The 24730-nt window shown below is 40.3% G+C and overlaps 1 protein-coding gene across 1 annotated transcript in view; it reads right to left on the bottom strand.

Annotated features, from left to right (window-relative positions):
- Positions 1–636: 636 nt before the first annotated feature.
- The window catches only part of LOC140242416 (dystrophin-like), a 278004-nt gene continuing 253910 nt past the window's right edge, over positions 637–24730 (bottom strand). Inside the window, exons 49-69 of the mRNA XM_072322153.1 lie at positions 20982–21154; positions 18184–18340; positions 17232–17322; positions 15285–15436; positions 14419–14553; positions 13331–13556; positions 12486–12546; positions 11660–11796; positions 10169–10373; positions 9471–9714; positions 8801–9007; positions 8251–8322; positions 7579–7715; positions 6728–6796; positions 6306–6356; positions 5663–5726; positions 5075–5166; positions 4220–4472; positions 3727–3892; positions 3030–3254; positions 637–1575 (exon numbers count right to left, since the gene is read on the bottom strand). Of these exons, the coding sequence (XP_072178254.1) occupies positions 1457–1575; positions 3030–3254; positions 3727–3892; positions 4220–4472; positions 5075–5166; positions 5663–5726; positions 6306–6356; positions 6728–6796; positions 7579–7715; positions 8251–8322; positions 8801–9007; positions 9471–9714; positions 10169–10373; positions 11660–11796; positions 12486–12546; positions 13331–13556; positions 14419–14553; positions 15285–15436; positions 17232–17322; positions 18184–18340; positions 20982–21154 (3036 nt within the window). The 3' untranslated portion in view covers positions 637–1456. The remainder of the gene's footprint in view (positions 1576–3029; positions 3255–3726; positions 3893–4219; positions 4473–5074; positions 5167–5662; positions 5727–6305; positions 6357–6727; positions 6797–7578; positions 7716–8250; positions 8323–8800; positions 9008–9470; positions 9715–10168; positions 10374–11659; positions 11797–12485; positions 12547–13330; positions 13557–14418; positions 14554–15284; positions 15437–17231; positions 17323–18183; positions 18341–20981; positions 21155–24730) is intronic.

The following is a 24730-nucleotide window of genomic DNA, read 5'->3' on the forward strand; positions in this document are numbered from 1 at the left end:
AAAATAGTGTGACATAAATGATTCTACAGGATAAACTTTCAAAATGTCAAAGATACTTCTTCTGTCTGGGTCATCACAAGAACTTTGTAGTAGTGAGAGTGGCGTAACAGAATCCCTCACCATATGACATGACTAAAACAAATATCAAATATATCTAAAGGAGGATAAGCATTTCTTCATGACAAACTGCAGTTCAAACATTTTCTCATCTACTCTTGTTCTGTCAGGAGCATCCCCAAATATTGCCTACTGGATTAAATTCTTACAGATTCCCCACTAAGAGTGACGAAACGTTCACTTCAAAAGACAGTTAGTTAGCTCTACAGCAATGGTCATAGACAGTAAACATGGAAGCATGAATGCAGTTGACGATGGTCTCCGCAGCACAACATTGCAAGTCTTTATTTTCCTGCACACAAAATAAGAGTTTAGCACCATGATATGCTGCTGTAAAGCGAGCAAGCACTTTAATAAGCAAAAGAAATATGTCCTTAAAAAAAAAAACGGGTCGAAAATTGACAAAACTTTATCAACCAAATGAGAAAACTGTGTCATTACCCCAGCACAGTTTTGCTAAACATTACACAATTAGCAGTTTGGTCCTAGGCTTTTTTTTCATGTCATATAAAAAAAAAGAAAAAAAAAATGGCTGAATTTCAAAAATCTAATTCAGCATACACAAAGTAGACTGGTAAAAACAAGTTTACCTGTTATCAAACATGTTCGTTTGCAGCAAAGAGTTAAAGAAAGGGATACAAGGTTCACTTTTCATGTGTCTTACATCCAACATCACAGACAGGACCTGAAATAACCAATTAATACAAAGGTAGGAACGCACCCAGCATAAAATCGGAAAGTTTGGCCTCAAGCTTGCCATTTCAGCACTTTGTGTGTGAGGGTACTCGAGTCAGTTTTAAGCACTTTGCAACATTTCAAATTTGCTCCATGATGCAGTTACTTTTGCTGACAACACGACTCACAATATCTGTACCCATAACATCAGTTTTTGGTTTAACATCGCAACAAGGTATTACTGAAGTGCGATTGATAAAATTGACGACAATCACCTTCAGACCGAGGTGAGGCAATCCTTGTGTTGTCACATACTCATATGTTAACAAAACATACCAAAACAAAAAATATATAAAATTTCATCATTCCAAACTTTTCGTTACGTTGAATCGCTAATGCCAACACACCAAGAAAGTACTATATTTACACATTTGGCGGGTATGAGGGAATATAAACATTGCCCAGACTGCTTCAGCAATCACTCATTTACACCACTTGAGATAATTGTTCATTAAACATGAATTCGTACCCTAAACCTATGTCTTTTTACTGTTACTCTTTGTAATTTTCAAACTGTTGTGTTGGAAGACCCCTTATTGGCTGAGTTCATCATCTTTCGTTATGTATCGGGAAGGAGACGATATCATCGTCGGCCGCGGATCGGCTACGTCTCGCTGTCCTTGTCGCTCTGTTCCTCGTCCGTCATAACGGTGACGAGCGTGCCCACCGCCTTGCCGATGTTGTCTGCCATGTGCAGCAGGCTCCCGACACTGTTCTGGTTGGCTGCTGAGAGCAATGCAGGAGAGGAGACAGGAAATGGATAGATTCATTTAACCCATATGCTATGACAGTATGTAACACCTACTGATTCGACACAGAATTCACCAAAAGTCCAGCACGTAATGGGTTCAGAGGGGCAAAATCATACACATTCATCACTGCAGGTGGGAATATATCTGTCTCTCCACGCCATCTTTATTCTAATTCCACTAGATTTTCCCCCTTCGTTTTCTACTTTAAAGATGGAAATGGATGAATAACTCATAGATCCAGGCTATATCAAGGGTTTAAGAGTTGTACAGAAGATGAAAACTTACCCAGCAAAGGAGCGTTGTGGAATGTGGATTAGTCAACTGAAAGATTCAAAACACATCTCTTTCAAAACTGTTCTCTAACTAGAAATGTCGCTACAGCGACTGGTTATACCCCCGCCAAACAACATTTCATAAGCTTTGGTCAAAACAACATTTCATAAGCTTTGGTCAAAAAACTGAGGAAGTAGTTAAATCCGCAAGATCTTTCCTTGATCTTCTGCCATTAATATGCCGTTACCATGGCAAGGTACTTTCGGGTACTGTCGAAAAATACGTCTTGCACATCTTCAACCAAAGGCACACATCTGTACCAAGTTTCATGGAAATTGGGCAAAAACTGAGGAAGTAGTTTGCAACACAAAATTTTCCATCATTTTGGCTCATAATATGTGAGCTGTTACCATGGCAACATACTTTTTGTCACTGTCAAGAAATGTGTCATGCTGACCTATATCCTAAGACAAACATTCAATATGAATTCCATGAGAATTGAAAGAACACTGATGAAGCAGTTTTGCCATGAAGCATTTTGCCCTATATTTTACCAATAACATGCTGTTACCATGGCAACACACTTTTTGCCACTGCGGAAATATGTGTCTTGCACATTAACATATTCAGATCAACATCTGTACCTAATTTCATAAAAATTGATCAAAAACTGTGGGAGGAGTTCGCGACGCAAGATTTGTACCCATTTTTGCCCATAATATGCCGTTACCATGGCAATGTACTTTTGGGTACTGTCAAAAAATACGTCTTGCACATCTACAACCCAAGGGACACATCTGTGCCAAGTTTTATGGGAATCGGTTGAAAACTGAGGAAGTAGTTCGCGACGCAAGATTTGCAACGGACCGACCGCCCGCCCGACCGCCCGACCGTCCGCTGATTCCAATATACCCCCTTCAAACTTCGTTTGGCGGGGGTATAACTACTGTTTAATGTTGTCAGGTTCTCTTAGAGTGCAGAAAAACATATGAACATAGGTCCTCTGCTTTAATCTAATTATCCCCTTTAGGACGGACTGATATTGCTACAACATGCATTTCCCATAGACCCCTACCCAAGTATACTCAGGACTTGTCCTCAACGAGTTAATTTATCATAATTATTACCATCATAAATGCCTCAGACACTAACCGTTGCCTGTCTTGCCATCTGGGAAGTTGTTGAGTTCCTGGATGACCTTATCCAGATCCACCCGCCCCTTCTGCACCCCGTTGGCTGCCCCGCCCTGGTGGTGGTGTTGGTGGTGATGGTGGTGGTGGAGATGGAGGTCCCTACCATTGGCCTGGTCCCTGGGGTCGTCCTTCAGGTGGGGCGGGGTGTGGGGGGAGTGTGGGTTGTGGTTTCCATGCTCATCGCCTGCGAGCGGACGGAGGACATGGCGTTTTCAATGCAAGGTACCAATCAGACGTTGCAGTAGCGATCTCATATGGTGCAGACTGCGCTACTCATATTTCCATTAACCCTTTCCAAACAAACTTCCAAGATCTCCAAAGACTTTATACAAGGCTTACCAACTTCAAATATGCAATGGCTTAACATACAAAAACATGTTGGCACAGGGACTGAGTTGATAATTCCAAATAGGCATGGCCCTTAACCCGTTGAAGATGGACTGATTTTGCTATAACACACATTTCCCATTCATCCCAGCCTGAGAATAATTTGGACTAGTCTTTAACGTGTTAATGATTTTGGCATCTCTTTCCAGGTCTCCTTTCCCTCAAATATGTTAACGCATTAAATCCTCACTTCTGCTTTAATATCACCTGAACTTCTTTCCACCAAAACCATCTACACATGGTACACATAATAACAGCGGACAGCTCACCCGCCATGTCACTGTCGTAGTCGCTGGTTCCACCGTTGGTCCTGGTTTCCAAGGCGACTGGATGCTGCAATCTCCTGGCTCTCGAGGATGAGCTGATGGAAGATGTTGGGGAGACGGCGGGCGTGGTCTTTGATGAGGAGACTTGTGAAACACTCTTGTCTTGAGGCTAGTAAAAAGCAGAAATTGTTAAAAGAAAAACACTTTAGGAATGGCTGTTTATTTTCACATGTCCCTATGAAACAGAGCACAAATTGTGACTATACAGGTTTATATATCATAGAACATGGAACATGAAAATCTACCTAATATTTCAACTGGGCCTAGCATCAGGTTTCACATCCCATTCGATCTTGGAATTTTTCATGGATTAGTGTGGTTACTACGACCTTGGGCGATTACTTGCAGGGTAGCTTGCATTAACCTGTTGAGGCTGATTTTGCTATCTATCTATCTATCTATCCATCCATCCATCCATCTATCTATCTATTCCCACCTGTTCTAAGAGTTGTCTCAGCCTCTGTAGCTGAGCCTCCAGCTGTCTATTGTGATCCTCCAGGATCTGCATCCTGGCCTCCAGCCGCCCCTTGTGCTGACGCAGGAGCTTGGCCTCGGCCATCAGCTCCGCGTCCCGCCCCGGCGACCGGCCTGTCGATCTCTCGTCGCCGGACGACGCGGCCAGCTCCGCGGCTCGCTTTACGTCTTCCGTCCTCAGCACCTTGAGCGTCTCGAGCTCGGAGAGTAGCGTCCTGCAGGAACAAACATGCATGTGATGAGTCACAGTAGACTATGTCTGAGACTTGCATTAATAATGATTACATTTATGATTCCCACTTTTGTTGCTGTAGAGTTGTAAGAAAGTACTGAGGTACAAGAGAATTCAAACTTGGATCTACTAGATCAATCTTGTCACAATGATATTGTCACAATAGAAGTTGGTTACACTGGTCACCAGTGATTTGTGTGTGAAGTGAGAATATCCTAAGCCTCTAAATCTGTATCATAATCATGAGAAAACTATTTCATTCTTTCAAGCCATCACTGCAATACCATGACTCATACATGTAATAGAATATGTACAGGAAACTTGCTTAGCATGACAATATCATCATCACACAGTTGCATTCCATTAATTTTGAGAAAACTTTGTCAAACACAACAGGAGTATTTGTTAGGCAGTCCTCAAAGGTTGCAGGTAACTGGGGAAGGTGAGAATAATGAACTCATTAACATCATATGAACTGTGCACAAAATTCTTTCGGATACCTAAATATAGTGTGCAGGAAGTTATCTCATCCTAATTAGGTTTTCTCAAAATACATATTTTACTCCCCAAAATTGTGTTCCTTACCTGTTCTCATCTTCCAGTTCTGATATCTGCGTCTCCAGGTCGGGTCTGTGCTCTGCATCGATGGAGACTACTATTTGGGCAGGACTGTTAGGCTGTTGGTTAAAAAAGCACAAAAGTCACAAATAAACCTTCATCACTTTTTCCTCTTCCAAACTTATAAAACACACAGTAAGTTCTACATATATCCATTGGAGTGATATAAAATCATGCTCGTTGGATAGACAGATCAGTAAGATTGATAGAGAGAGATAGATAAATAGATGGATAGATACAGATAGATGGATGGATGGATACATAAGGAGATATATAGATCGTTAGCTAGCTAGCTAGATAGATAGATAGATAGACAGATAGATAGATAGATAGATAGATAGATAGATAGATAGATAGATAAATATGCTGTAGATAGATACATTGTAGATAGATAAATAGATAGACAGATAAATAGAGGAATGGATGGATACCTGTAGGTAGAAAGGTAGACTGTGAGATGGATAGATAAATAGACAGAGAGATAGATAGATAGATTGATTGATAGAAAGTTACAGAGTGAGGCAGGATATTTGGAGTATAGGGGAAGAGACTTACCACTGTTGATACATCACCACCCAAACTGTGGCAGTAATGTGCAATAAGTTGATGCTCATCATCCCTGGGGGGAAAACAAAAGAAAATGGAACAGAAGGACCATGAGACAAATGCACAGGCCAACACCATCACAATTATAACAACACGATACCATAACAGCATAACTGTCCCAGACATCAGCAAGACATATATACCGGAGGACATCATACAAAGGTTGTACACTCAGCCAGGGGTGGATCCAGGAATTCTGCAAAGGGGAGGTGCCTTTACAAAGGGGGGTGCCCGCACCCTCCATTTTGTCTTTTTATTTCTATTGTTTTAACAAACGATAAAGAATCCGCCACTGACAGCAATACTTTCAATTCTGTTTCTTTTCATTAAATGAGACACTATACATACAATGTATAAAGGCCAATTAGCCTCTAACTCCTCATGGCAACAATCATAAAGCCACAAACCATTCTTTTTAAAGCTAACATGTTTTAATGTAGCTTGTTTGTGGCATGTGTTTGGTTTTCTTTTTCAAACCAATTGTCGAAAACAACTTAAATTGGGATATTCAGGCTCAAAGTGGATACATTTTTGCCGAGTTCAGTACTCCTGTCATACTTTCATTATGGCACAAAGTGTATCAGATACTCACAGATCTGCTGGGACTGAGTTTAACGTCCCTTGGCTTTCCACCTCGGCTAACCTGCAAAACAGATGTAATCAGGAAAAAAGAAAAGATACATAAAATCACCAGCAATTTGATATTTCAAAAGCAATGAATGAAACTTCACTCATGCTTTTTTTTTTTCCTCTCTTCACTATTAAATACGATTACAGGGATGATATAACAGGTGCCATTTTTGGGTGTTGGAGATTGATGTATACAGCTGTATTGTAACTTGGGAAGACATCACTCAAATTGAACACTTTCATAAAACGTAATAGAGTGTTCAGGTAGTAAAACAATGAAGGACATGGAGTTTCACCCTGATGAAAGAGAGAAATTGAATGAGGGCGCATAAAGAGGCATAAAGAGAGAAAGAAAGAGAGAGGAGGAGGGACAGAGGTTCTCACCTGTTTGCATAAAGTTCTAATCTTGTGTGGGTATCTTGATTTGCCATGTGTTGAGGTGTGGTGATGGGCCTGTAAGGTAATCAACAACACACAATCAAAAGATTGGGATACAGGTCAACTAAACATCACATATAACAGAGATGATCTCTAATTACACATACGTTTATTCACTGGAATAAGACATCACAAACTTTTGCACATACACTTCAAAAAGTGTTATCCAATAAAGCTTTACAAACTGTACAAGTCTACATATATCATCAAAGTGCTTAACGCAATCGACAAGATCCTTGTCAGACACCTGCATACATGTTTAATGGGGCACACAAAATATATGCAAAATAGATACTACACAAATTGATAATCATGCATCAAATACTTGTAAAGAGAAACAGACACAGATTTCAAGAGGGCACTCTTGAATGGACTCAGACATGTAACGGGTACATAGTCATACACAAATTGCAGTGTAACTGTAAAACTACATCTTGATCTAAATAAGGTCAATGTGATCGGTTCAGCCCAACATGCATGTACAGTGATGTACCATACTGATGCTAATAGAGGAAATTATGAATGACTGTGGAATCCATACAAAGGAGAGTGCGTGGATTACAAGCCCGCAATCTATTTTGATAGACCGACAGTAATCACATCCATACGTGAACCTGGTGACCTGTGTATTAAGTCTATGGGGATTTCAGAATTCAGTATGGAATGGGTGAACTATCTTTATATCGTCGATCACAAAGATGGCAGCAACCATCACGCCATCAAACAGCGCCCTCTTGAATCCCATGCCCATGCCCCTTTATAGACAGTAAACGTGAACTGCAGATGATGGTACTCACGATTCAAGGTCATCGCCCTCTAGTACTGACTGGACAGGCAAATAGCCAACTCGCGGATGCTTCTGGTAGTAGCGCTTGGACTTGAACTTGTTGCGCACCACCTTGGCAAAGTCCCTCACGTCTTCACCCGACGTCGTCTGCCAAAAAACAGGAAAGAAAAGAAAACAAGTTACAAATAAGGTGGAGAAAGAAATTGAGAGGAAGCCACTTTATTTGTTTTTTTTTTTCCCCCTCAGAAAGGTCTTACAGGAACTTGACACCATGTACGGCAAATCAAAACGAACATGCACCACTCATTTGTCTTGTCAGTTTCTGACACCGATCGGTATTATCTTTCATATACATGTATTTCATCACTGGGCATATATGCATAGAATGATGATTTTGTGCCACATTATTATTTTGCATGATTTCATACAATTGAGTGAGGTCTTGAAGAATATGGAGGAAAAAAAGTGCATGTGTAAAATATGATTGAATAAATATACACAATATTGGCAAGATATGATGTAGAACACAGGAAAAACAAGATATTTATTCCTATGAAATTGGCTGCAAAGGTGCACATTGATACATGGAAATATTTCAACAATCAAAGAGAGGTTGAATTGGCAGGAAAAATGGAGTAGGATATCAAAGAGAAATTACATCTATACACGAAGGACAACTTACCGTCGTGCAATATTCCTGCATCGGATGTGACAACTTATGCGTCTTGGCTTTCCTCCCGGAGAAGAAGCAGCTCTGAAGATAAAGCATTAAAAAAAAATAAATTTACAACATTATGAGAAAACTCTGGTGAAATATTCCAAGGTTACCCTAAACTAGAATAAAAAAAAGTTTCTTAAATGTTTTGTGAAACATGTAAAGCCGAAAGAAAACATGAAAGACCACCAGTCAACAATAGATTACATGACTATGAAACTACAAAGAATTCACATGTATTCAAAGCAGATATTGATAATATGTTGAATAGGAAACTATGGTCGCAATACATTTGGCAGAATCTGTCCATGAAGTACATAATCACACAGCTGGTCAAACTTTAGCACTGAAAAGGTACTTGATACGACAATCTACTAAGAACAGTAGTTTTCGTTCACTAGTAGGAGCATTGCTTTCGTGCTTAAAAGAACAACAAAACAAACAAACACTGAGCACTAAATGATAGGAAGGTGCTACCGAGAAAAAAAAAAATTATCAAGGAGTGCGTTGACCTCACCTGGCAGAGGTCAAAGTTGAAGCACTTGAGGCAGCGGTATCGGAGGCCCACGATGGGGCACTCCTTGCATATGTTGCACTTGGCCTGATGCTTGGCCGTCTCCGAGGCGGCCACCCGGTGTAGGACGGGCATCCACACCATGGACTGGGGCTCCAGCTTCATCCAGGCCAGGAACTGGGACGGCTCGATGAGCGGCTTGCTTCCAGTCTGAGTCAACCAGAGATACAGACACATAGACATAATGATAATGGCAAGGTCTTATTTATCCAGGGTAGCCTCTTTAGTGATGCCACTGTTCTACTGGAGAGCCCTAAGGAACCTTAAGGATGCTAAATCCCAAATTCAGGGGGGAAAAAAAATCCATTAAATTCCAAAAACATATTTTCTTGTTCAGATGAAGAAACAACAACTAACTATTGTAAAACCATGCTTATTGCAATCAGCGATTACAGCAATCAAAGTGTAAGCACTACAATCAACATTTATGGCAACAGACAGAATGACGAGACACATTCAATTCATCAGGTTCATCGTCGTCACTTCAAAGACGTAATTAGCCAATTCCATTTGAAACCCCTACAACAGACAGCAAACTGGTATTACAATCCCTAGCTATATCATTATCTTACTCACTATACATGTTCACAGCATTTATATTAAAGGCACCCACCATGTTGAAGCAACTCCTGACACTGGGCTCGATGTTGCTGCCGCCGAACTGGGCCACCTCACCGAGCTGCCGCGGGATCTGCACACAGTCGTGGAGCAGCAGACCCAGACCCCGCTGGTCGATCATCCCGTTCTTGTCGGCCACAAAGCGGCATATGAAGCGGTATTTGTCCTCCAGATGGGCGTTGCACAACATGACCACACCCACTTTGAAGGCCAGCACCCGTATCCGCCCACTCCTTACCCTGGGAGGATGGGGGGAGAGGATGAGAATGTGAATGGAAGAGAGAGAAGAAAACGCATCTTAATTTGCACAATAAGGAAAAAGCAAAAATACATCAAGAGATTATGCAAGTGATCATATCAGACAGTAAAGATTATGAACACATTATATTTGCCTCTACAAGGATTTGAACACTCAGCAAAAATTGTATCAATCAGTGAACACACACAAATTGTACATTCACAAAGTCACATCTGCTTAAATGGGCAAGGACATACACAAAAATACACACAAACACACACGAATACACACAAATACCATAAACACATACAAACATCATCAGGTACCAAAACAGATTCATAAGCAATGGTACTGGAGGGGGAGGCTGTTCAGCCTTTCAAGTTAATGTGCATGACACACACATATTCCCAAAAGCATGAACAAGTTTTGAAAAGCATATGTTTAGTTTTACTCACGTATCATATACATTGAGTAGCCAGTTGAGGCACATGTCCACACACTGGGGGACGTTGACCATACCCGGATGGTCCATGGCCAGAGTCTCATAGACGGTGGCCAGACAGGTGATGATTTCTGTCACATCCATGGTGCGGTCGTTGGACCCCACCAGCTCGTGCTGCGTGAAGATTGACTCGGCGCTCGCCAGGTTCAGGAGGTACACTGAAAAATTAATGATTGTTTGAAAGAAGCATTCCTTATATATACTGTCGCAACTTCTTCAAAGGACACTGTAAGGGAAGGCTTTTCAGGGATCTGATTTTCAGACCAGCTTCTACATAGAATAAAATTACTCCCTTATTCTCTTAGAAAAAATGAGAAATGTGCAATGAATTACAGCAGTGGATTACTATAAGAATCAAGACATTGAACAAAGCAAAATAAATTGAAATTTTACTTAAGGTTCTTCTTAAATACACTTCAATTTGTGACCGTGCACCTCAAAACGAACATAAAGTCGCACACACTGATTTTGCGTGAGGACTGAAAATAAGTGAAATGGGTCAACCTAGCCGAACATGACTTTTTCATATTTTCTTAAAGAGCGGGTCTTCTTTTACATTATGCTAAAATTTGGTATCATAAAACGGGCAGGAAAGTGTTTTTTTAGCAGTTTATCTCGAACATTTTTGGTAGAATAGTGTGATTAGGTGTGTCTTTTTTAGAATCCCTTTTTCATTTCTGAAAAACCTTGTCCACACTCTTCACTTTCAACTCTAATAACTTTTGAAAGGATAGTGCTACTGCTTTGAAAGTTGGCATTGATTATGGACAGAATGTGTTAATGAGGCATTTGTAATTTCAATTTGATCTAATAATCCCTTCATTGTTGTTACTCTGGTGGTTTACTTCCTGTTTTTTGTCCCATTCATCGCACAGCCAGCACGGTTTGGTAAAGATTAAGCGCTTGAATAGACACTGTACTTCAGAGCCTCTTTTCTCAGTTCACACTTTTCCTGAGTTTGTGCTTTCTTTCCAATATTTAGATAGGTTTGGAGGGTCCAATTGATTTGAGTTATACATCATTTTAAAGCTTAAAGTCTGCTCTTTCAGAATATAGTCTTAACTAAAAATTCATGTCTGGCGACTTTTTGTTTGGTTTGAGGTGCAGGGTCACATTTTGGCTTTCTTTGTAATAAGTGCAACGCTCACGCTTGATATCACTAACATTTCAAAAAAGAAAAGAACAAAAAAAAACAGTAACTAAAACACTGGATATTGATGGTCTGAAAGACAAGGCAGCTCCTCATCACAGCAGACATTTCAGACTCCAATCACCACATCACTGTTAATCAGTGACAACATAGCAATTTCTAAGTGAAGGGACAACGCCCAAAATACAAACAGACAAACAACCAACCAACCAACCAACCAACCAAACAAACAAACAAACAAACAAACAAAGAATCAAACAAACAGAAACACAAACAAACAATCCCATCACTCACAGCAAAGAGCCTTCTGCAGTCTCCTCAGCTTCATGCCGGTGCGGTAGGCCGAGAACTTGACGGCGTTGAGGTCCGAGAGCGAGTGGAAGAGTTCGGTCATGCGTGGGTGGTCCCAGTGCGTCGTCTCCGTCGCGTGGCTGTCGGGAGAAGAGGGCGACAACTCAAAATAGATTAAACAGCACACAGGGAGCAATGAATTAGCTGCTATGGATCCTTGTCTTCCTTATTTTTTGCTCTTTCCACTTGTCTACCAAAATATGCTACAGGTATGCAAACATTTATGAAGAGATTGCTGACTGTGTAATGCAAGTTTAGATATAAGTATATTCATTCCTGCATAGTAGTCTTTGAGTCTTTGAGGAGTCTTTGAGCAAGGAAATGTATGTATCCTTGTATAGTACTGTTTCGGAGTCTCTGAACATAAAAATGTACTAGTTCCTGCACAGTATCTTAAGAGTCTCTAAACAAATGAAAAAGAAAACATTTTTTCCTTTTAATGATTTACATATGGTCGGTCATGTCAGCAGCTGAACACAGGGCATTATTTACAATAAATCCTCACATACAACATGCACAGCTGTAAAATAGGTACAGCCAATCTGCTGTGTGCATCTTTGCCTGCTATCATATCAACTGCATCCACACCAACCTACAGCTTTTAGCTTCATGGAAACAGACTCTAGTCTGGTACTATAGACAGAAAAAAACAAAGAAACAAAACAATAAATTGATACAATTAACCCGACTCTAAAACCCTGTCAACAAAGATCCAAACAAAGAAAGATATTTAAAATTTGAGGAAAGAAGATTGTGGTACTGTACTTACTTGATGAAGTATGGAACTTTGTTGCCAGCAACTGCTCTTTCCCATGGATGCTGTACAGATGCTGAAAAATGGGGAAAAAGGAAACAAATCAAAACAAATGAACATAATTCACATCAACATTTTCTGAAAAACCACATGTGCGTTCTGAAACATGAGGATTTACGATATACGTGTACCAAGTAGGTTAGTCCCCCTTCCACAGGAATACAGAATATTTCGGCGTTTTTCCTTTACATTGCACACAAGTGATGCAAACATCATCTTATGCTTAAATGCACCTCATATATATGTCACTACACTTTCAATACAAAAGTCAATTAACTCCTATTCAGATCTTACAAGGCTTCATAAATGAAGATAATGACAAAGACATTGTGCAAACTCTTACGGACCAGGCACCGTGCAAAATCTTATGGACCAGGCACTGTTACAGCTACCTTAAAATTGTCATCTACTAGTGTTACACAAATGGCAACATACAGGGAATATTTGTGTTAGTACCAACAAACTACAACTGTGTAGTTGGCGATGCAGCTTTCTGCTCTATTGCTCCAAGGCTGTAGAATAAGCTTCCTCCTATTCTGAAATCATCACCAACACTGGATCACTTCAAACAAAATTTGAAGACGTACTTATTCTTGAATCCCTCTATATGCACTGGACTTGTACTGACTTGTACTTGTACTGCATGGTAATTTGTATGTATTTTATCTCCTATAGCAACCAGGGATGACATCTCATTGCGCTTTGTATCCAGTGGAAAAGGTGCTCTAAAAATATCTACTATCATTATTATCATTATAGAAATTGAATTTTTTTTGGTACACTATCTTCATGGGACCTACCTCTGAGGAAGTGCTGTGACTGAGGGCCGAAGTCCCGCAGGGCCTCATTCAGCTGCCTTGCCCGCTCGTCGATGGCCATCTGCAGCGTCTTCCAGCGGCGGACGATGTCGTCCAGCCGGCCCTGGTTGACCGTGCTGAGGCTGACCTGCTGGGCGGGGAAGTGACCAGCCATCTGGGTCACCTTCTCCAGTTCGTCGTGCACTGGACTGTAGTACTCCTGGAAGCTCTGAAAGAAGGAAAGATGACAATTGACAGGAATGGCAACCTTTGGAATAACATTTCAGTTTTCTGAGAGCTGAACGAAGGGTATCTTGTGGTGCAAAGATAGTATATTTAAATTTCCTGCAGTAGACATGTGTAGTAATACAATTTGGGAAAAAAGAGTATTTTTTCATGAAACCTGCAGTATTTTGGCAAAAAAAACCCCAAACAAAACATAACAATACAAAATACTGCAAAAGAGGAAGACTTGGCAGCTCTGGAATGGGATGCACCAACCACTGACGACTACTTGCATTTTACATCTCGTACAGAAGGTCCACTTTCTCTTCCAGCTACGTTAAGAAAACTCATTTTTCACATATTTCAGACACAGTGTATCAACACGCTAGCATTTATCCTAGATTTATATTGCCTCTCTTTCCCGTTCTTCTCACTTCTTACTCTGTTTAACTGTTGTAGGCTCTTGATTTGGAAGATGTCAATGTCTGTGGACACATGTTTTCATCCTAAGGATATGCCATTTATAAATTGGTTGTGTGTTTTGGCAAAATACATTGAATAGGAAGTTGGCAAGTGGTCAACTAATTTGGGCATGCAAACTGGGCATACAGAAGAGGTAAAGGCATCTTTAAGGAGTTGGATGGAGCTGGTGGACTACATTGAGTTGCCCACATTCCTACAAGCTTGTTTCCTACGTGGGTCCATCTTTTCCATTGATGCGACTATTTTGAACAATTTGTTTCATAATATATGCATTTTTGTTGTTGTTGTAATACATTGTACGTTTTGATTTCTTTGAATCTGTATTGACAACAAACGTGTTATTGGAAATAAAATTTCATTTGAATTTAAGTGAATTGACTCACCTTAAGTTCTGTTAGGTGCTGCGGAAGGCTGTCGATGATGAGGTCACCCACGGGCAGCCATCTCGCCCTCGTCCCCTCTGCCTCGTGGAGACGGGCACTCAGCTTGTCCATGGCTTGGTGCAAGGCTAGCATTTTCTGCAGACAGATCACACAGAGAGTAAATCCCATTGGCTAGTGACAGCAGTTTGCATCAACATCCCACCAATCAGCAGAAAGTTTTCATTTGACTGCTCTTGTATGCCAAGTCAGGAAGAATTACAATCAATTTTGTATCAATTTCCTTTCAACTCTCAAAATAAAAACATTTGATATGAGGTGTTCGTTGGTAAAAACAAACAAACAAACAAACCCGCAGAAATGTTTATCGACTCACTCTTTGTGCTAAAAGCATAGTTGTTCTGGATAAATGTGTGCATCAAGTTACGAGAGAGAGAAATCAAGTTTTATTCACGCTTTTGATGGAGAGTCTGTTCAAGCTACTCCATTTCCCAGTTAAGAAGAACTCAATACATCAGTAGTTTGGGGCAAGCCACAGTCACTTCAGCTGGAGTGATGATCCAGCATTTCATGACATTGTCAGATCTTCTAGGAGCGAAAGTGGCACGAAGAAGACGGTGATGTGACAGATGTTCTGTGTTAATGTTTCCTTCACCCCACACGCTGACACGCCCACTCAGATGACGGTAGGGAAAGGTCACAAATGTGCAGATTGAAACAAAACACGACCTAACAGCAGCACGGGGCGTGTCGCATTACGCCATTTCCATCGCAAACATGCAAGCAATGTTCATCACAATCGAAACCAAGCATTTTTCATCCATTTCCTCTCCTTCTTTTCCTTTTTTTCTCCCTTGTTTTCATCTTACCGTTGACATTTCGTCCAGCTTGTGTTGCCAGTTCTCAGACTTGATGTTGAGTTTGTTCCAGCAGTCCTGGAGGTCCGTTACCCGCCCCTTCAGCTTGCCAATGATGGTGCGTGCCTCAGCTTCTGGCCCTGTCGCTGCTGTGTCTGATAAGTCTGGGGGAAGGAAGATCGGAAGAATACAATACAATGACAAGAAATCTACACACTCTGAAGTATTTTGATAATACTTCTAACTGCACATAGAAACTGTCAACTTAGTCTTTTCCATGTACTATGCCTTGTTTTCTTGTTATATATTCAACCAAAAGTCTGCACAAAGTGACATTGCACTGACTTTATTCAGGGAGGTGGTGGTTCCACCTCCCTGCTTTACTCCAGACTCCAATTGTTGAGTAAAATACAAAGTTGCAATAAAACCACACAACATGAAACAAGTTGGGAAGAGGGTAAGGACCAGCAATCTTGCGGTTGTCTGATTTTCTGTAGATCTGTTCTTTTCTTATGTTACAGGTCTCAAAGAATGGTTTTAAATTCTGGCTGCATTCACCTCAGACTGGAACAAGGGCAAATGTGCACTTTCATGCCTACAAATTGTATATCATCCTTTTTCTTTTTTTTTTTTTTTGTCAGGGGCACAGAGGGGCGAGTCTGAAGTCAAAGACTATTACGTCTCACACTCAACTATCAGGTATCTTTTGAAGACTAACTACAGAAGATCTCTCGAAAGTATCTTTTAAAGACTATCGGGATAAGGTGTGACCATTGGCACACGGGCAGCGGCTGATAAAATCTCTTCAAGGCTACTACATGTTGCTGTTAACACTCCTGGAGGATTTTTCCAGTGCGCAGGAGGTGACAGAAGAGAGGGGGAACAAAATTAAGACCACCTGTTTGGCAAGTACTGTGGAACTACCAACAAAACCCAACTGGTGTCTTTCTTTTTTTAACAGTTTCAGTTGTTTCCAAGGTGACTGAACATGGTATGTCCTTGTTCCTGGTGCAGCAATTTATACTCAATTTACCATGGCAAAGTCCGCAGAAATCAAGTTCACCTTTTTGCAAAAGCATGACAGAAATGAACAAGCCTGTTATGAAGGCCTCCTTGGTGAATGTTGAAGGTTATTTGAGATAAAGATCGTGTTGTGCAGTAAACACAAGGGTTATGAATTTGATAATAATGAATTCCTACTGGTGCGACATCCATCATTCTTTTGCCAGCTGTCTGACGATTTCTACAATGAAGACTGTATTAAAAGTAAAGGTTTGCATGTCTTTGATCAATACATGGATTGCGAGGAAAGTTCAAAATCTGTGAAACTAAAATCAGTCCAGAAAAAAACCCAGGGAGCTCGCATGAGTTACTCCTGCCACTGGAATGAATGCAAACACATTGCTGGATCATGCATGCGGGCTCTCTCCTATTATTGCTCATACACATCGTAGTCTCTTTCGAGATTTCCAAAATAGAATACAGGGATGATGTATATAATTATGCCATGAATGAAGTGATCTTGTATTTTGGAGAGTGCAGTATATAGATGTTTCTTTCCCTGTTATCCTCTGTACATCAGGTTGTATGTTCGAGCTGTGGTCAGATAGACAAATTAATAAAGAAGGAGGGTCTTTGATTTGAACCCATCACCTAATGCTTACTTAGCAGCAGCACAACCAACCAAGCAAACTGAAGATTAAACAATTCTGAGAGATACAGTGAAAAAAGGCATAGATGAGAACAATCCCGCTCTTTCAATCGAAATATTCATTATAATCCTGAGGAAAAAATTCTAAAAATCCCAACAAAGTTTTCATGCACAGATAATATCCCTGGTTACTGAGAATTTCTAATTTGTCTGGAACCAGGCCAAACCACATATTCCACGAATTTCAGATTTCACTTGCATGGTTACCATGGAAACTAACTTTACATTTCCATTACAGTAATACCTACCTAAGTCCTTTTGTTCGGCAAGATAGAGACTTCCCATCTGCAGGCTGCGGTCTACAGAAGCTTGCCTTTCATCAACCTGATGTCTGAATATCTAGAGAAGATGGAAAGAAAAAGAAATACAAGGTAAATTCGTGCCTGAGCTGTGCAAAAGAACTGAATGCTGTACACACCATACTGTATATTTCATGCAGTTTTTATATGTCACAAATTTCCATAGATGATTGGTGTACTTTGACAAATTAATAATTCTCAAGAGAACTGCCTTGTGAGTGAAATTGCAAAGATATCAAAAGCAAATGTTTCTGTTGAACAGGGTAAATACTAATTTTGTGAATATAACAACTTGCCTTTCAAGAACCGACTATCTATAAATCATGCTCATAAAGAATCCAGCATACTACATTGTAAATACTTTCATTGTGTATGCTGAGCATACACAGTGAATGTATTGAAAGATCAGAGGTGAACAAAATGGTCCTTACAAAACTGACAGTTTGACACGACATAACAATACAAATTGTTCCTTGTCAGGTAACATAACAAATGCGTGCTATGAGTACTGAACTAAGACGGAACCTAATAAATTCTAAAAGAATCACATAGTATTTACTGGTGCTATCTTGGTTTCTGTTTCTGTTATATTATATCAATTTGTTATAACATTTGTTTTTTCCTTAAAGTAATAATATCTCTTGGTTTCATGTAACAATGAACATACCATATAATATCAATTTGTTTTGTTTTTGTTTTTGTTTTAAGTTATGATATCTTTTGGTTTCATGTAATAATGAAAATACAAGCATTTCTACTTGAGGCTCTGATAAAGAAATGCAATTGAGGCCTTCTACATTATCAAAGAGACTGTATTGCTAGCAATGCTTCAATGAGAAGTTCAAAGAGACATGGGACACGCAGATTACAATGCATGGTGACTGGCACATTATTATTATACCTTGTGGTCTGCAATCTGCTGCTGGATGGAGTTGTAGTCTCCTCCGACAGGCTGGCGTTTGGTGAGGTCCTCGTCCTTCTGGCGAATCCAGTACACCAGCTCGTTGATCTCCCGCACCAGGCTGTTCCACTCCTCCGCGTTCGCCTCCAGCCGTTTCCTGCGCGGAGCCGATGAAAGGAATAATACATCCCTTAACCCTCCGTATGCCACATTACATTACCTGTCCACAGGTTAGTGTATAATATTTCTGCACACTTGACTCAGTTGCATAGAAAGGGTTTATCGAGCACCTTTCAGTCTCCCACATGTGATCAGGTGAGAATATCATCAAGATGCAGGACCCTATTCATCTTTGAATAATAGGTTTCGGCATTCGGTGAAGTTGCCAACAAGAATTAAAAAAGATTAACAGAAGTAATTCAACTCCCTGAATGACATAAATGAATTCATACTGGCAGCGTTTTGGTCTCCGTAATGAAGTTGTGACAGAGAAGGAAAACATCCATAAATCATCGCCTTTGTAGTTTGAAAGCATTGTTAACTACAAATAGAAAAGTCATTGGAAAATGCAGCTCCTTCTACAGCACAGATTTACATCTGTTGCACGTAACCATAGCGACTGATTGTGTGTGGGGGGGGGGGGGGGAGCCTCAAACTTGTTGCTACAAAGATATTGTAATTCCCCATGGGATCACTACACTTGGTATGCCAGATTTCAGTTGTAGCAGTGGGGTAATTGTTACTTTTCTCGTTTGGAGGAGTCATTGAGAAGTAGGGGAAGATACAAGATTACAAAACTTCATCTCACTTCGTGGTATACATACACACCTAAATAATGATATTTGAAATGAAATTGCATGATAGAGAGAAGACATCTTCAGTGGAAACAATACTGCATCAACTACAGTGCCAAGGATGTAACACCACTTCTCTTGCAATGTGTAAAGCTCTGCACTTTGAACACACTTATAAGAGTGTATCACATGAAGTGGAAAAAAAAACACAAACAAAACAACCACTGGAATTATTGACAGCCATCAAAGTAGGGTCTGCGTTTCTTTTTTCAGGCTTCTACTGAAAACTGAAAAGTTTTCACCGCATGACTTTGCGGGCATTGCAACATATATGAGTGCAGTGAATGAATCGTAATGAATGGACTTTACGATTCCTGCAGCCTAACTTCATAAGAGACCCTGTGACGTCAGCAGACTATGTTTCTCATTGGAATGGAGATTATGCATACGGTGTGTCAGTACTTCTGAAGAATGGTGAAAATCTTGGCACATACATGTAAATGCAAAGAACTGAAAGAGAGGGAGAGAAAAAAACTCCACTGTTCTCACAAGCTCTCATATGGAAACTGTTGTATGATTCTAAAATGAACTTTCAGCTGTACCACAGGCACAAAACATCACCCCTTCACTCATGAAGTCTGGCTGACAAACCTTGTTGATTTGTTGCTCAATGAATATTGGCAGCAAAGCCTTTTTATTCTGAAACTCATCTGATTAAAAGATGTCTGCACCTGACATGTTCGTTCCCTGGCATGCAATATCATCGTTTGGGTGTTTCATAATTTTGCAGAAAATGAAAATCCTGATTGGTATTTGATTGCCCAAGTAGCTTTTCTACAAGTTGTGCATAAAAGCAGACCTGGTGTGTGTGCTTATTATGAGAGAGATTCACAAGTACCACATAATATTACTACAACTGAATACCATTACCAAGTAGCTTGCAACAAACAAACAGCTGAAGGATAATTCTCTCTATTGCTATCAGAGCATCGAGACACCCAACGAAAGGCTTCTTTTGAGCTCATGAGCCCTGATTCGTAGTCACTAGTGCAGGGATATTTGCAATTATCATAACTATATGTATCACATTTACGGAATCAATTACTTGCTTATACACCTCTATTCTTTTCAAACAATGGATTCTTCCAAAGCTAACGTGAAAGTGGTCCTCTTCACAAAAGCTACACAAGTTTGTACTTGTCTGTATCATTTTGTACTTCTTAGATCATCTGCTCCACAATGCTGCTCAGAATAATTTTATGAGATACACGTGTAGATGGTGCAATATGAATGTAATGTACTGTATTATCATTATTATTATTATTATTTGTAACTCTACCAATGGGTTACCATGACAACATCCAATACTTCTATTACACCTTGCATTGTTCAATAGGGTGCACACAGGTGCACCCTTCTCAATCCCAGGGTAACTCCTGATATTGACCAATTGTGATCATTTTTTGAGAAGCAGTTTTTGTTAACTGCTCAATAATATGAAAGCAAGGCCTGGTATATCGATAATCAATCACTGTGAAGTTTTCATCACTGCAATTACTTTGGCAATATAGTTCAGGAAGTGTTTACAACTAACTGGTTATGCTGCTGATTAGCTGTCACGACAGAGTATAGCTACAGGGATGCCAAACTTGTCAACAACACTGAAATTTTCTGGAGGCTGAGAAGGTGTATTTTTGGTGGAAAACATTATTTTTTACTTTCCCTGCCGCAGATGTGTGTACAGTGTAGTAATGTAATTCGAGAATTAAACAGTCTTATGAAACCTGCGGTATTTTTGAAAAAAAAAATCCCAACAAAGTAACAGTTAGTATCTCTCTAAACAAAGCTCATTATCAAAATTTTTGTTGTTGATACAAAGTTTTCTGTCATTCTTTAACTTGTTGAAGACTACACGTGTAGTCCAGACTACCGGTATACTCAGGCAGGTGTCTATGGGAAACATATAGCAGAATTAGCTATGAATAGTCCTCCATAGGTCAATACCTGATTTCAGCCGACTTGTTCTGGATTCGATTCCATCGGTGGTTCACGCCGTCAAGCTTCTGTTGGAGGTCGTCGCTCTCCTCGGCGCTGTCGGCATCGTGGATGGACTTGAGGCCGCCCTCGTTGAGGGAGGATAAGATGCTGTGGTGGGCCTCGATCTCCGCTTGTAGATCCTGTCAAGGGACACACAGGCATACACAGATTGAGAAGGCATATCATACACAATGATAAACTGTTTATGCTATATATTTTGTGACATTTTTAATCTCACAGATTTCATGGAGTCGGGAGCCACATGCGTGAATTTAACAACACGCAAAATTATTAACTCTAATCTCGACATGGATGCAATGTGCACATGTACATCTCTCTGTTCATTATTGTATTTCGAGATTGTGAATCAAACCACATGCGAGGTTGTCAGGAAGTCACTATTCGCAAAAAATTAGACTTGCTAAATATATGGCATACAGAGCACTCATATGGAATTTACATAGGAAAAGACAAGCATATCACTGCTATTCCCAAATCAAAGATGCAATGTAGGGAGCAATACATGGGATATCTTTCATATATCTTGTTACCGGGTATATGCTTTTTGTCAACAATTCCTTTAAAGTGTCACATAAATCTACTGACAAATCTGCAGATAGTGTGGAACTATGAGTAGGAGCAAGCAAAAAAAAAAAAAAAAAAAAAAAAAAAAAATCAATATATTGTAGTTATTTCCACTGAATTTTGGTAGCTGTTGGCTCACTTGAACTATCGATGAAATTTCATATCACAATTCAAAGCCAATAATGTGTGTAGATTGCATCATGAATAATGTCAAAAGTAGGTCAGGACTGACATCAACATTGTCTCACAGGAAAAAAATGACAGAAGGCAGTAACTGACACTGCACTGTTTTTGAGACTGTCAGAGTAGTCTCTGTATTAATTTGTGGCAGGTATGCCTATTCATGGCAATGCTTGCCCTGTGACTCTTGAAAGTTATTTTTTCCAACCCCCCCCCCAACAAACGATGACATTTAATTCTCTTAAATCTACTCCTACAATGAATGCAATCTTATCAAGATGTCATTTGTATCCTAAGAAGGAAAACATCTGCTTTCAATGAACACAGAATGAGTCCTGCATAAAATAGAGTGTAGCAGATCAGAGCACCATACAAGAGTAGAAGAAACGATGTACATTCAGTAAATGTCACCACTGACGCACGGGATAGCTCTCACACACGCACCGATACATTCAGTATACACATGATGAATACACTCTCTCCGACAGCCATACATCATGAAAACATTGTAACACAAGTTACTTCACACATAGATGAGAGATCATATACAGATATCAACTTTGTCATACGTGTCGACAGATACTTTCTAATGACAGAATCCATGCCCACACAGTCGTACATTTGTACATACCATTTGATACTTGAGTAGACCCGACGTACATGAATAACACAACAACTCCACTACAGCCGTACTCTCTCCCCTCACACACGGAGTAAATACCCTGGTCATATGCTTTCTAATAACCTTGTCATGCCATCAGTACAACCAGCTTGTTAAAACTCTCTCAAAATACAACAGAAGCAGATCAAATGCTATTGAAGACATGCCTCAGAAGACTTGATCAATGATAACTGGCACCCATGCATACTTTTTCATGGTCACATATTATGGCAGACTCATAAGCTCTTTTGCCTCACAACCACAAAACCCTCCACGAAGTGTTTATATACAAGAAAGCAACGATAATCTTGAAAGAACTAGCATAAATACACTGCAGTAATACAATGTATGTTAAGCATAATTTTCTTCAAATCGTTTATGTGAACACACATACAGCCTTCCACTAAGTGTTTATACAAGAAAAAGCAGTGATAATCTTGAGAGAACTTGCGTAAATGCACTGCAGCAATATGTCAAACATAATTGTCTTCAATTTGTTTACATGAACACGCACGCACACACATAGTCTCCTGTTCTGTTGAACTACTCAGCAACTCTGAACAGTATACAATGCATGTACAAAATGTATAGTATGAAGTCGCTAAGACGCCATGGCATCCATCGAGCATCGCATTCAAATGCCAGGGACCCCACTCAGTCTCTCTGACCTGAAACCATCCAGGCAATTTAGCATCTACGTCCCGGAATGTGACAAAAAGCTCCTGACAGCCGCTGACATGAGCGCACCTGGATGTGCAGCCCGCGCTAGCTCAACCTTCTGTGTGGTAAGTTTATGTACAGACACTCACATAATAAATATATATACCGGGCCTACACAGTAACACACCTCAACACACACACACACACAAACATATACACACAGCCTCCCTATATAATTGCAGTCATCATCTTCATTGACATGTAAGACATAGCGATACACTGTAACCTGATGGATAATACCATGACACAGTTTCCATGGAAACGATGCAGGAATACGCCAAGGGGGGTGGTGATGGACACAGGTGCAACAGGAACTGGGTACCACCAGTAAACCAGGTTTGTGTGGGAAGGCAGGATGGGGGGGGGGGGGGGGGGGGGCAAAGGGTGAAAGGTCAGGCTCAAGGACTGGGGAGGCAAATCTCATTTCTTAACCAGCCCTCTCATCCCTGATGACGCTACCAGTTTCCATGGTAACACAAAATTGCCTGGGAAGAAGCCATCCCACTTACAATTTCAAGCACTCCACACGGTTAACTGCATCGAGTTCAAGTGAACTGCTTACCCAACTTTATGCTTTCGCTAGTTTTCTCCCCCCCCCCCCCCACTACTAGGGCAGAGAAATGCATGATGATGGTTTGTCTACCATGCAATTTTTGTTTTCTCTCTGTTGCTTGTAAAGTAACAGAATACAAACCGTTGATGACAATACAGCAAATCCTACATACTAAATGCAGAAATCTTGGCCTTGGACATGCCAATAACCATGTTTCATGTACATCATTCTCTTTCTTTGCATTACTGTAGATGATTTCAAACAGAATTTTGCTCTCTTACACTTTTTCCTACTTCTGTCCCCCTCCCAATCATTGCACTGACTTTAATACATTCTTAATAAGTGACAAGTAAAAGACTATTAACCTGTTGAAGACTAGTATCAAGTATACTCGGGCAGGCGTCTATGGGAAATGCATTTTACCACAAAATAAGCCCATCCTCGACGGGTTTTAAACGAACACACAGTGTTCTGCAAGGAAAGTCAGGCAAGCAAAACATGAAACATTCTAGAATTCCGGTGACATTATCCGGAAGACTGAGTGCAGATGAGAGCTTGAGCAGGCACACCAGAAAATGTAAACAAACGGAGGAAAACAGTGCACTCTACTCCATAGTAGGGATTATCTGACTGAAGTGGACTTAACTGATCAGCATTATTCCTGACACTTTGTTTCCCCCAAATAGAAAATTCCTACCCAGTGAAAGTGATAGGAGGCTGAAGTACAGATTGTCTTGAACTCAAGAAACCGGGGTCACACTTTATTTTGCATCCCTCCACATTCCCTCCTCTAGTCTACATTCAAAGACCCTAATAGAAACATTCAGCTGATATAATTTACATCAGAAGCATCAAGTTCAGAAGTGATATTAATGAATTCCTTGTTCATCATCACAGTGCAACCTAATGGTGTGCCAAGAAATTTTTCCCTTTCATGTGCCCCAGCTTGTCTTTCACTCTTACCTCAAAAGCCATGCTCTATTTCGGAAAATATCCTGAAACTGAACATAGATGTTG

The sequence above is a fragment of the Diadema setosum genome, chromosome 19, assembly GCF_964275005.1.
Source record: "Diadema setosum chromosome 19, eeDiaSeto1, whole genome shotgun sequence".
NCBI lineage: Eukaryota > Metazoa > Echinodermata > Echinoidea > Diadematoida > Diadematidae > Diadema > Diadema setosum.